At 39.2% G+C, this 13571-nt stretch overlaps 1 protein-coding gene across 1 annotated transcript in view; it reads right to left on the bottom strand.

The window, feature by feature from the left end:
* The window catches only part of TRPM3 (transient receptor potential cation channel subfamily M member 3), a 302338-nt gene that overhangs the window by 46010 nt on the left and 242757 nt on the right, over positions 1-13571 (bottom strand). Inside the window, exons 11-15 of the mRNA XM_054397381.1 lie at positions 13194-13328; positions 10566-10616; positions 4435-4470; positions 4151-4291; positions 2297-2326 (exon numbers count right to left, since the gene is read on the bottom strand). Coding sequence (XP_054253356.1) covers positions 2297-2326; positions 4151-4291; positions 4435-4470; positions 10566-10616; positions 13194-13328 — 393 coding nt within the window. The remainder of the gene's footprint in view (positions 1-2296; positions 2327-4150; positions 4292-4434; positions 4471-10565; positions 10617-13193; positions 13329-13571) is intronic.

Genomic DNA, 13571 nt, shown 5'->3' with positions numbered 1-13571 from the left:
AATGCATTTGAGTCAGTACCTGAGTTGTCAAACACATTTCCCTGCAGGCCAAACTCTTCAACAGTTTTTTTCACTAAATATTTGACAGAGAAAAATGATGAAAAACCACATTTTTCCTGGCATTGTAATGAAGAAGTCAGTAACCCCATACTTAAATACAGGGAATAAGATTTGGACTATTACTCTGAACTGTTCTTTCTACTTAAGAACATAAAGCACAATCACAAAATAGTAAAACCATTTTGCAAAAGCCACCATTAAAATAAAATTACAAGTTCACTGCAAATATAAGACCTCTTGCTATACATCTACCTCATTACACCTCCAGAAAGTACCTATCCAGGGTCTGCTTGTTTTGGGGTTTTCTTGCTTTATCTTCCGACAAGAGTAGGAATCTCCACTCTGCTTTTCTATCCCACATTTATCCCATGTTATTCAAGACAAACAGCGTGGCTTTACTAGGGGCAAATACTGCCTGACTAAGCTTGTGGCTTTCTATGACAAACCGACTATGTTAGTGGATAAGGGATGACCTATGGGTGTGATGTATCTGGACTTCTGCAAGGTCTTTGACATGGTCCCCCACAACACCCTGCTGGCCAAGTTGGAGATTTGATGGGTGGACTGTTCAGTGGATAAGGAATTGGCTGGCTGGTCACATCCAGCACATTGGTGGTGCTCAATGGCTTGAAGTCCAGATGGAGAGCAGTGACAAGTGGTATCTCTCAGGCGTCCGTACTGGGACCTCTGCTGTTTAATATTTTTATCAATGACATAGACAGTGGGATTGAGTGCACCATCAGCAGATTTGCAGATGACACAAAGCTGAGTGGTGCTGTCGATACACCAGCGGGACAGGATGTCATCCAGAGGGACCTAGACCAGCTGGAGAGGTGGGCCCAGGTGAACCTCATGAAGTTCAACAAGAGCAAGTGCAAGGTCCTGCACCTAGAACAGAATAATCCTCACTATCAGTACAGGCTGGGGTATGAGGTGATAGAAAGCAGTCCTGCAGAAAAGGACTTGGGAGTGGTGATGAATGAGAAGCTGGACATGAGCAGGCAGTGTGTGCTTGCAGCCCAGAAGGCAAATAGCATCCCGGGCTGCAGCAAAAGATGTGCTGCCAGCAGATCCAGAGAGGTGATTCTGCTACTTTAGTCTGCTCTGGTGAGACCTCACTTGGAGTACTGTGTCCAGCTATGGAGCCTTCAATATAGGAAGGAGGTGGACCTGATAGAGCAAGTCCAGAGGAGGGCCATGAAAATGATCAGGAGGTTGGAGCACCTCTGCTACGAGGACAGGCTGAGGGAGCTGGGGTTGTTCAGTCTGGAGAAAAGAAGGCTCAGGGAAGACCTAAGAGCAGCTTTCCAGTATCTGAAGAGGGCCTACAAGAAGGATGGAGAGGGACTGTTTATAAAAGCCTGTGGGAATAGGATGAGGGGCAATGGCTTCAAACTAGAGAAGAGGAGATTTAGACTGGATGCTAGGAAAAAATTCTTTCCCATGAGGGTGATGGAACACTGGAACAGGTTGCCCAGGGAGGTGTTGTGGCCCCATCCCTGGAGATACTCAAAGTGAGGCTCAACAGGGATTTGGGCAACCCTTAAAGATGCCCCTGTTTACTGCAGAGGGGGATGGACTAGACTTTTGGAGGTGCCTTCCCACCCAGACCATTCTATGATTCTACGATTCTGTGATTCTATCTCTTTTTTTCTCCAGCTGCTTGTTTTTTCTGTTGCCTTTATTTTCTTTTCCATTTTAACCTACTGGATTTATCAGTTAGCCTAACAGATTATTAAAGCTGACCTATTCTGTGCTGTGTCTGTGGGTAGCAAAATGAATGTAGTTGTATAAAATAAACAAAAAAGAAATCATAACTGTCTCCTTGAAGCATCAGGGTAGCCAAAAGTCAACACAACTGATAGAAATTTGGCCCATGTAAATATTTACCATTTTCTGCAACTGCTTCATTTCTCTGACCATGTTTTAGAGTTACATAGCTATCTGACTGAAATCCTGGTCAGAAAAGGTTTTGTTTGTTTGTTTAATCTTAACGAGAAGAAAAATTGTGCATAAAGGGGAAGAGCCTTCTTTTCTCTTGCCTCTCTGCTAGTGTTTTATTAAGAAAGTAAACAAGTTATCTGGATGAAAAGTACAATTTGTGTGGCGCATTTCTCATACAAAACTTGAAAACAATGACTGGTGCCTTCATTACAGTGAATTTAAAGATTATCTTGATACAGTGTACACTTGTCAAAGAAGGTAAAGACATTAGGATCTATCACAGGTCACCTACCTCCATTCCCAACAGTTTCAGGGCTTTTGGCTGTACAAAAAAAAAAGCATTAGAAAAATGTTACTTCTTCTAGAAAGGTGAAGAAAAATCACAACAATGTGTGTATACATGCTACGTGTGTAACATGTGATACAGAACATATAGTGTAGACTATATAATAGACAATATGCAAACATAGATAATATATATGTAATGCAATAAAATGTAATATAATATACATACATACATAAAATAATTACTTTTTTTTTTTCCTTTTCATTAAACCTTGAGTTTGACTCTATTTCACCAAAACACACAATGGAAGACATGCACATGGAAGCAGGTATGAATTACTTCTGTTTTGGGGCTGTTCTATTGGAAAATGGGATAGGAATTATTGCTAAGGCATGAACGCATTTCTCTGGAGAACATCAGTATTTTGGCCATTCCCCTGTCACACTTTTATAGACTGCTGCAGAGCCGTTCCATGTATTGGTCTCATATCTGAGAAAAAGCTACTCAAACATTTTTCTTCATGGAGTCTCTAAGGGAAGGAATTTTCTCCCAGCAGCTACCTTTCCTCTCCAAAGTGAAGAGTCAAAGGGTAGGGAAACAAACAAACAAAAATTCCTGTGTTTGGCTGTAACCATTTCATAGAGCTATTGTTCTTTATAGCTCCTTAGAACAAGATTCAGTGGTGTGTATTGCTAAAATCTGAACTGAGACATGAAATGAGTATATGGGGTAGAAAAGGCAAAGAAAGATCTACAAATCTTACTGGAAACAGTTGAGATTTTTCTTCATGTTGGATTGGGTTGGTACCATTATGGATGACAATTTGCCATCTTCTGCGTTTTAGAAAGGTAGTAGACTTCCTTTGGATTCACAGTCGTTGTAGGATAATAATTAATGGTAAAACGATAGAGATAGAAGTCCTTAAGGGGACTACAAAGTCCCAGAGGGAGGCACAGGATATTGTAATTTGTTATTCTATTCCCTTTTTCTGTATCTCCATGTATAAGGAGCAGACTTTCCAGCCAGCCCTCTGTCTCTCCCTGGACGTGTGGTCTTTGCTTTTGCTTGCAGCGTTGGGGAGGTTTGGCTGGCTGGAGGATATTTGTCCTGTGTCATTGAGTCTTAGCTCATAGAGGCCTGCTTTGGGTCTTGGCTGGGGGGTGGCTAGACCAGGGCCATTTCTGAATGTATATATCCTTTTACTTTTGTGTCTTTTGTATTTTGTTTACTTTTATAAATAGTATTTCTATTTAACCTCCAATTCTGTGTGAGTGTTTTATTTTACTCCTTTGGGGTAAAACACATTCTGTCCCAGCTCAAACCAAGGCAACAGTATTGTAATCTATCAAACATGAAAACCATGTTTCTGTCATGAGCCTACTGACTCTGCTGGAGCCACATCTAGCCAATAAACCGATACTGAATTATGGGTTTCTTTGCACTTTTATCTTGAGGCTCCAATGAAGAAGATGAACAGTAGGACAGAATATGTGTCTATCAAAGACATGTTTTTTCAGGTATAACTCAAGTACCTATGATGTTATTTGTACAGACTTGTAGACTGGTCTTTCAAAAGCTGTGGAGACTCAAATACAGTTTTTAGAGCCACAGGAGTCTGGCTTATGCCCTAGTCTCACCAGGGCAGCAGAACCCAGTATTTTTTTTTCCCATTAAATTAGTAAAAGATGTAGCTTGTATCAGTGGCTGTTTGCACTGGATTGTGGTGAACTAGGTGCTATGTACATAATGGAAATGAATAGTTTGTGTGTCTGGATCCCCCAACTTGGAACTGTCTAAGAAGCTATGGTCATCTGTGCTACCATGTGCAGTCAAACAGATAGCAAATAACTTGCTCCTTACCCTTTTGGGTCCAAATAAATTGTGGTACAGTGTTCTGAACCGCTTTCGGGTGTAATTGCAGCGATATGCTCCTCCCATCAGGTACTCTATCACCAAACCAATATCAATCAGACTTATTCGATAATCAGGAGGTAAATTTCCCTGCAATTAAATATTAAGGATGGTGGGGGAGGTAGAAAAGCTTATTACTGGCATTGTTAAATACACTTTATAATGTTGTTAGAACAAAGAAAACGAAATAGTTAAAAACAGGAATTTATTATTATGCTGTTTAATTAATTCACCTTAAAATAGATCCAACCGAAACCTGGATATTCTCGCTTGGAAAGAAGACATAAGTTAAATAAGAAGGTGAAGAACTTGTTGGAAGTTACAGAAGATACAGTACACAGTACTCATTCTTCAGCTGGAGAAACAAGGAACACAACTGCAGAACAAAAAGCACGAGGATCAGCACACTTGAAAGGTCAGGCACAGTTGCTGGACTCTAGTCCTGCATGATGGCTTGTTTTCTCCATCATTTGTCCCTACAGCTCTTCTCCTGGCCTCTCATGACTCTGCTGGCATCTCTATGGACTGCCACATCTGCCCTGCTGAGGCATGATGAAATGACATAATGAAATTTCATTTTTCAAATGGACCATCTCCTGTGTGTGAGCTTCCCATCCTGCAGTGTTTCCTTCCCACATTCCAGGAAGTGAATGATAGGGGGCAGAAAGAGCTATGCTATCTACTCCAGAAGGCTTACACAATGCACGAGTTATTATTACTACTAATTCCTAGAAGAAAGGAGGGTCTGTTAGCATTTGTTCTTCGGGTTATGTGTAAAAAACTCCACAGATATTTGCTTAAATTCTATAGCTAGTATGAGGAAAGCATCTGTATGTATGAAAATATGAAAATCATAACAACCAAAATATCTGCAGCTAATTGCTTGGAGTTTTGTTCAAGAAGAAAACTACAGGCCTAGCAATTTCTCTAGATGGCCCCTCCTTGGACTCCCAACATATTTTACTGAAAGCACCTCTAAGCACCACAATATGGCTACCTAATTTCCATCAGTTCCAGGGAGATTGTCTTCCAAGAGGAGAACTGTGCTTGTGGTAACAGCCATTAGTGGGATCCTGGAAAACATGTCTCTTCTGCTTCATTTCTTATCCTCCCTTAAATAGGATATTTATGTATCTGTACAATGTCTTCAGCACATGTCTTTTATTTTCGGGGAAAAACAATGATAAATATGCTCATATCTTAATGCCCTCGTGTGAACTCCCTCGCACATATCTTCCTTCTCTTCACTGACAGGCCTGAAAAAGACAATGCTAAGATTATGAGTTCTCCAACAGCTGCAGCTTGCAAAGCTATGAAGAAGCATCTGAGTAACAGAGCATCTGATATTGCATATGAATCTGAATCTACCTGTGAGTTAACCAGGCATTTCTGTTCCACAACAGCAGTTAAGTCTGGTGTGACACCCAGCAAGCCAGGGTGGGCTGGTATCATGAATGTGTCAGAGAAATGCTCTCAGGTTTCTCTGGTGATGGAAGAACAAAATTCCAGCATGGGCACATCTGCTTTTCTCTTAATCCCCTGGGAACTCCACAAGTAAAACTTTGATCCCTTTACAAGATGAAAGAGCCAATGTGACAGGAACGACCCCAAATGAAAGGTTGCCTTCTTGTCTAAATCATCATCTCTGAAGTTTTTGGATGACAGATTATGGATCAGTGAGCAGTTCCCTACCAGAGAAGAATGCATGATTCAGCAAGTCGTGAATAGGTCACCAAGATCTAGATATCTCATTACGAACCATGTGGGTTTACAGAACCCTCTCTTTCCTGTCTGTCATTGTGCAAGAGATGTGACTACAAGTTAAAGGCGGAAAGAGAGGTAAATTTTCCATTTGTGAACTACAAGCAGTAGCCTTGGAAAAAGAGAAAAAAAACTTTTAGAGTAAACACTACATAAGGACCAGAATATTGTAATTGTTAGCATCAAAATTTTTCATCATGCTGTAACAAAATAATCCCAATTTCTATAATGATATACAGCACAGACTAGAGTTAGCCTGTAGCTTTTTTTATGTGGCCATCAAAAGAATGTTAGTAATGCACAAGAAGAAATTTCATTCCTGCCACATTTTGCTAGAAATATCTGTATGTCTGCAGATATCTGCTTGGCTTTTATGCAGACAGGCTTATTAGATTCAGAGCAGTGAAACATTAATTGGGAGCAGGTGGCAACTGGTTCTGCAGAAGAAATGATATGGATGCAAAGAGCCTCCTTCCTCTTCTACTTCATCCAGGAAGAGCAACGCTTATCTCCCTCCCTGCTCACCATGGTACAGACATCACCCTAAAATACTGAGGAAGGAGAAATGATTGTGTGCACCATTCTTCACAATGGGCTGCAATTCAAAGGGACAGGAGATTAAGAAAATTTAGTGGCAAAAGGTGAGATGCAAACTATCTTTCAATAACATCTCTTAGCATATTCTTTTGCACTCTTCCTGCTCTTGGCTAATCTGATGGGTGAGGATCACTATGGATTGCAGGAATGTGTAATAACTTAGTCTATTCAAACCCAGTAATTTTTATTCAGAACTGTTTAAAGAAAATTAACATAAATCTAAAAATTGAATCCAACTAGGTTTTTGTTTGTGTGTTCCCCAGAAACAAACAATTGTCTCTCCAGATTGTTTAAGATGATGACAATTTTACTAGGACAAGGACGAAGGCACTGGGAGAAGTGGGAATTGTAGCTGCATTACAGAGTTGTGGTTCTTCAACAGACCCCTGCTGTCTTAATGTAAGAAACTAAAATAAAATGTTTTGATGTTAAGTGGCAAAAAATACTCGAGCAATTAATAAAGCACAACAGGCATCAGAGTGCTGCATGTGTCAGGAATTATAAGCATCTTGACCTCTCACATAAATCTGAAACACTTTACTAGAGAAAACTCACAAATTCACAGTAGAAATACACACTTTATAGACATATACATATATATGGTTTCACAGTAACATACAATTACATTACCAAAGTGAGCAACCCTAGGAAAGCTAATTGCACCATCTTTGTGAGAAGAGTTACACATGTGCCGCACCATTTTCTCTATCAGTAGATACATTGAACTACCTTGGCAGTGGTGAGACTGCTTCTGTATGAAGCATGGCTGTGCAAGTGGGCCAGAACAGCAGGAATTTGGATGGACTAATTCTAGTACAGTCAAGATGGTCAGGAATGGCAAAGGGGAAGGTTTTAATTTTGGGTACTGCAGTTAATAATCAATGAACCCTTATAAGTTGGTACATGCTTTTCATTACTGATGCATTATTCCTTTCCTGAAGAAAACACAACTTTAAATTTTAAGTAGTCACTTACATTTTTTTTTTACTTCAGATGCATATTCAGCAGGTACCAAGCCTCTTTTTTAAAAAAAATCTGTCTATTGTTTGTTTATTCTCTGAAAATGTAGACATACAGTGGATCTTTAAAATGAAAGAACTTTAAAAACTTATAACATTCCAGAGTGGAATTAAGTTATATTGATTATACACCCCCTACCCTCTCTCCCCCCCCCCCCCCCAATAATTAACCTGTTAATTTTTACTAGTCTTGATTGGCTAGTTGAGCCAGGGAAGGATTTTTAAAAAAACATCCTGCAGAGGGCAACTGTCGTTCACAGACAGGATGTCAAGTACTGCAAATTTCTTATAGCACAGTTGGTATCATCTAGGGAAAGATATCAGTCCTGCATGTTAAACTGTGCCTTTGACAGGAGATGTTAAAAAGGCCATGAGGGAAATGATGCACCCCGATTTGTCTCTGCATGTCATTAAGTCATTAAGAAATATGTTTTCTTGTTAATAGATGCAGACTTTAAGCAAACTCTGATCAGTGTAAATGTTTGATGACTGTCTCCAGGCCCTTATAATATGCTGGCCAGGCAGACAGTCTTCACAGAGATATTTGGAAATTCAAAGAGCAAATAAATTGCTGTCTTACGTGTTTGTGTGTTTGTGGTGTGTGCATGTGCATATGTGTCTGCAAGCTGTCAAAAACAGGACGTGGTGATTAGATTCTTGGTGTTCAAATTCTATGCTTTACTAATCAGGCAGGGTGGTCTTTTAAACAAGTGATTTATACAGCTATGTAATGTAATAGTAAATTAAGTAATGCTTCTATGATCTGTAAGCATCCGATTTCTGTCTGACAATTCACAATGATGCAGATGGAAATAAAGTTTTGTACTATCCATCCTGCTAAACCATGCAGTTTTAAAATTGGGACATATGCATAAAAAGCACAGAGCATGCATATCTTTCAAGTGTCCTCTCAAGGTAACATACTACTTTCTATCTATCTATCTATCTATCTATCTATCTATCTATCTATCTATCTATCTATCTATCTAGTATTTATATTTATGTTTTGTGATACTGTTATTAAATCTGCCAGATTGCTGTTAGGCATCTGGCATATATATAAACTCAAAAGCCTAGCATCAGCAGGATAGCCTAGTCTTCATGCACAGTGGGCCACTTAACTGTCAAATAGTGATGTCCATCAAGAACTTATTTCCAAAGAGGTGTTTTCATTTAAACTGTTGTCAGATCTGCTGACCAATTTCCAACTTAGTTGACTGGTAAGGGATCTGCTCAGGTTGCAGGGCTAAGCTGAGCTGTCATTTTTCTCTGAGTGAACTGCTCTTGATCCTCATCACTGACAAAATGAGAAATGCAGCCACAGAGGTGCAGTTTTCTGATGCAGGTGCTAGAGCGCTGCACTGGGTTTGTTGTTTTTAAAGGTCTTAGATGCATTCTAATACAGGTACACATTAACTTCAGGTAGGGAGAATTACTTGAGACTTTAGATATGGACAGAGTAAATAAAAGTGAATGTATGGAAAAGTGACTAACCTAACATTTAGCAATCACTGTGGAACAAATAATATTACTGAGTAGATTGTCTTTGCCTATTTGGATGCCTTTCTGCCCACCCCTCGCCCCCTTCCTTTCAAAAAGTGCCTTTAAAAAGACATCTTTTGTTAGGGATACACAAAAATATATGTAGTCACTCAACATACAAATTGCTATGTCTTCGAAAGAGGACTTAGAAAGGTGATGCTGGGAAAGAGAAGGAGTTGGAAAAACAAGATAATTTAAAGTAAGAAGACAGGTGATGCTTGTTTCAAATGCTTATAGGCACATAAATAACTTCATATTTAAAAAAAAAAAAATCTGGTAGTTTGATCTTCAAAAGAAGCAGTCTAAAAACACTCTGCCTTTACTTTGCTCTGTCCAAAGCAATTTGTGTATGGGAAGTTTTATTCTCTGCTGTAGGCATTTCACACTTGCCAATGGTCACTGAATATTGTATATATAATTGAATTATGATGATGCCATGTAACACACTAACCAAAGAAAACCACTAGAACTCCTCTAAACATAACCGCTAATTGTTCTGTAGCATTATTTAAAAGAAAGATGATATATGATGCTTTGTCACTCCTCTCCCCTTTGTTTCTCAGCTGTCAGGGATAGAAGAAACCATCAAAATCTGTGCTCTAAAAAAAAAAAAAATCTTCACTCCTTTTTCAATCTTCTATCTAGTCCCATGTAAAAAAAATAAATCTTCTTTCAGAAGTATTCTACCCTTGTGGTTTGAATTATGAGATGTGCAAGGTTGTAATCTGTACATACTTTGGGAGAATATTCAAACTGATGAGGTCAGTGGCAGACTAAATCCCCTTACTTGATTCATGCATGTAGAGGGTAAGGGATTTTCATTCATTGCTGCTGCTATAACACTTTTATTCCTCAACACATTGCCAAAGGTATTTGTATCTCATTCTCATTACTATATCTTTGTGTGTTTCTGTCCTATTCTCTTAAGGGCTCTTTATAATTCAAGATGCTCTTTATAATTCAAGTTAATTTAAAATTAACTTGACAAGGGAGCACCGATTCTATATGTATATTTCGGCTGAGGAAGATGGTAACAATATGACACATGACACAGAATGAGATACTGTGTCAATAAACTAGGATCCAGCAGAAGGGTAAGGGATGTTTTATAGGCTCAGAAGTAAACTGACAACATGGAAAATAGCTTTGATGACAGTTGCAGGTATGGAAAAACACAGATAACAGCATAAATCTACATGGTATGTAAGAGCCTATAATTATGCTAGCAGAAGCACTATTACCAAGCATCTACAAAGCAAGACAAATAACTTGTTAACTGTGTTTTGTATGCAAAAAAATCATAATCGTACAAAGAAACAGGACAGTCTGTAACGGCAGGGGAAGGAGAAGGCTCCGACTGAAAGCTCATGCAAAACAGAGATTGTATCTAGTTACAAAAAGCAATCATAGCATTATCTTCAACCTACCGTCTACTGGGCTCTTACCTTTTTGACATCCCTGACTAGATGATAGAGAGTGTTGGATGGTCCATGTCTCTGCAAACGACAAATAAAGAAAAAGCAAAATAGTTTGGCATTGTCCAACGACTGTAAATGCTGAAATGGCTTCCTCACCTTAGTAATTTAAAATTCAGGCAACCGAGAGCACAGTGTTATCAATAATTAAAAAAATACTTTACAAGAGCATTTTTTCACTTGGCTTCTCTTTTGCACAAAGCCCTTCAGTAAGAAAACCACAAAATAACTGCCATACTGGATGAAAACTAAGATCCTGTATATAAGACAAGGCTCCTGGCTTAGGTAAAGCAGAAGCCCAGCACAACATGCACAACCTCTGGGAGAGAGTGGGAGGAAGAAGAGTTGTTCACATGTCAGCCTTCCTGCACTCAAGATTTCTGCTTCCACCACCGATCTCTCAGCGAGGCCCTGAGCCTTATTTTAAATCTAGGCTGTCTTGTCTGAAAGCTACTAATAGCATGCACAGCCTGTGATTTTGTCCAAACTTCTTTTAACTCCACCTGATGTGCAGAACATTCTGCAGCAGACTCTCACAATTTCCATTAAATACTTTCTTTTTTGTTGTGTTTTTCACTGTTGCTGATAAGAGACTTGGTCTCCTTGACTATATCTGTAAATGAGACAACTTCATGCGTGTTTTTACGTGTCAGTATTTCCATACACACATTGTTCACACTTGCCAACACTTAATTCTAGGTAACCCCATTGCTTACCATGATATTTTCCTATGATTTCCTGTGATATGCCACTTCAGATTTACCTGCCCTGGGTGGTGCTACATGTCCTACAAACATTATCTTTCCAGTAGTTAATATTTTTTAGATCGTCTCTAAACAGACTGTACAGCTGTGATCCCACTGCTGACGGTCTCCCAGGGTCTTGGATGACCCTAGTCACAATGTCCTTTCGTGGTGAGAACAGGCCATAAATTCTTAATCTCCGTTTTCTATCCTTCAAGAAGTTTTTAAACCACAAGTGCTCCTTATCTTCTATGCCATATTGCTGAATTTCTTTAATAACCTTTCAGATTTTGAAATATCATCAAACAGGTTTTGCAAAAGCAAGTGGACCAAATGCAACATGCTTATTCTCCTGCACGCTGACTTCAACAGCAGTAATAGAGTTCTAAGGCTTAATGTTTCCCTACAGAATCTAGGTAAACTCTTTCTTGACGTAAAACTGATCCCCTTGTCTTCTAATTCTATTCTTCATCATATTTTTTACAAATTTGCCATGACAGAAGTCAGATTCTCTGGTTTATTGCTTCTCAGGTCACTCTCAGGGCTCATGATGAAATGTAGTATTTTTTAACTGGCCTTGTTATTTTTGTGGAGCTAAGGCTATTATGTATGCATTAGGTCATATATCATAATTATTAGTCCAGGCATTTCACAGCCTGGGTCTTTTGGCCCTCTTGTGTGAATAATTTGTGGTGGCTTCTGTAGCTCAGACCAAGGCCTTCTTTTAGCTACAGAACTGAAGACTGTTCTCAGATTTACTCCCTGTGAAAACTAGCTTTGGTACAGGAACTACAATTCTTATCTCTGTAGCAAGAAAGTCCATAAGCTTTCTGTTCTTAATACATAGAAGCTATGTTAAGTACTGATATATCTAGTTGATAGGCAAAATTCAAGCTGAACAAAATCAGATGAGAATCTGCCTCAAGGCTGGGACAAATCTCTCTTCCTCTGTATTTTGCACAAATGTAAAGAGTTCTTTTAATGATTGACATTTTTGAAAGACTGACTTCCGGTCACCATCAGTGTAACACATCTCTGGGTGACAGCCCAGTGTGGCACCTTATGATGGCAGGACTTTAAAAAAGCTTTCTGAAAAGGGCTATGAACTGCACCACAACCTCTCTCCAATAGACAGAGCTTCAATTCTAAGAAACAGGCAATGTTTTTATGATTTTTCCTCTATCATTTATGCAGTTTGAACTTACAGGTTACTTTTGGTAGGCAGTAATGATGTGAATGCTAGAATGTGTTTTGCAGTTGAAAACTCAGAAGCAATTTGAACCTGTGCAGTTTTATGTTCATTTTAAGGGCAAAGATACAAAATTTGCAAACAGATTTTTAAAAGTCACTTTCATATTTGGATCATTCAGCAAGGACATGGGCAAGACCTTCACTGTAACAGACCTCCCCAAATCATCAGACTTCTCCTTTAAGGTCAGAATATTATCCCAAGAAGTTTGAAATGTTTCTTTCTAGTGGCTGAGTTCGATTAACAGTTGTATGATTTTTTTGAAACCATGAGGACATATACTATCAGGAGCCATATATCAGCATCCTACAGGTCTGACCTGCAAGTTACTGTCTTCCAAACAGTGCCATGTGCCTAAATCTTGGATCTATCGTATTGTAATTACAATGACCAGAAATCAGCTGGTACTGTGTGAGGTTTAATCCATATTTTACAAAATCTGTATAACAAATTAGGTGAGCAAGCTAAAAGGCACTGTGGAATTCTAACATGGAAAATTTCCACAGCAGCTGTGGTCTGTCCTGTGCATCATCACGTCATTGTGATATGAGTGAGAGCTAGAACATTGAATATAGAGAAAGAAAATTCGCCTTAGGCTGGCCCTACCGTATTGTACAATTCCTCTAGCCGGGAGATGGTGAGAAAACGATGCATGCTTACTCCATTTTCTATGAGCAATTTCACAAAATCCACTCTGTCCAACACCAGTGCATCCAGCATTGCTTGCTCAAGGGAGCCCACCTGCAAAGCAAATGATTAATTCAGGCTGTTCCTGGGCCTTGCAGGGTGTATCTGGCTGGTCCAGTCACCCCGGCACAAGTAGGAAATCCTGACAACATCTTGAGGGTTGCTCTGCTAAGCTTAAAATAGGTTGATCACAGTTTTAGTCTGTATTGTTTTTTTCTGATTCACAGGAGTATCTGAAAAAATGACTGTCAGATTAATATAATCTAGGAAATCCAGACTGGGACCAAGGAACTGGAG

The sequence above is a fragment of the Indicator indicator genome, chromosome Z (genome assembly GCF_027791375.1).
Source record: "Indicator indicator isolate 239-I01 chromosome Z, UM_Iind_1.1, whole genome shotgun sequence".
In the NCBI taxonomy this organism is placed as follows: domain Eukaryota; kingdom Metazoa; phylum Chordata; class Aves; order Piciformes; family Indicatoridae; genus Indicator; species Indicator indicator.
The sequence above is the reverse complement of the archived record's forward strand: the minus strand, read 5'-3'. Positions and strand labels throughout refer to the sequence as shown.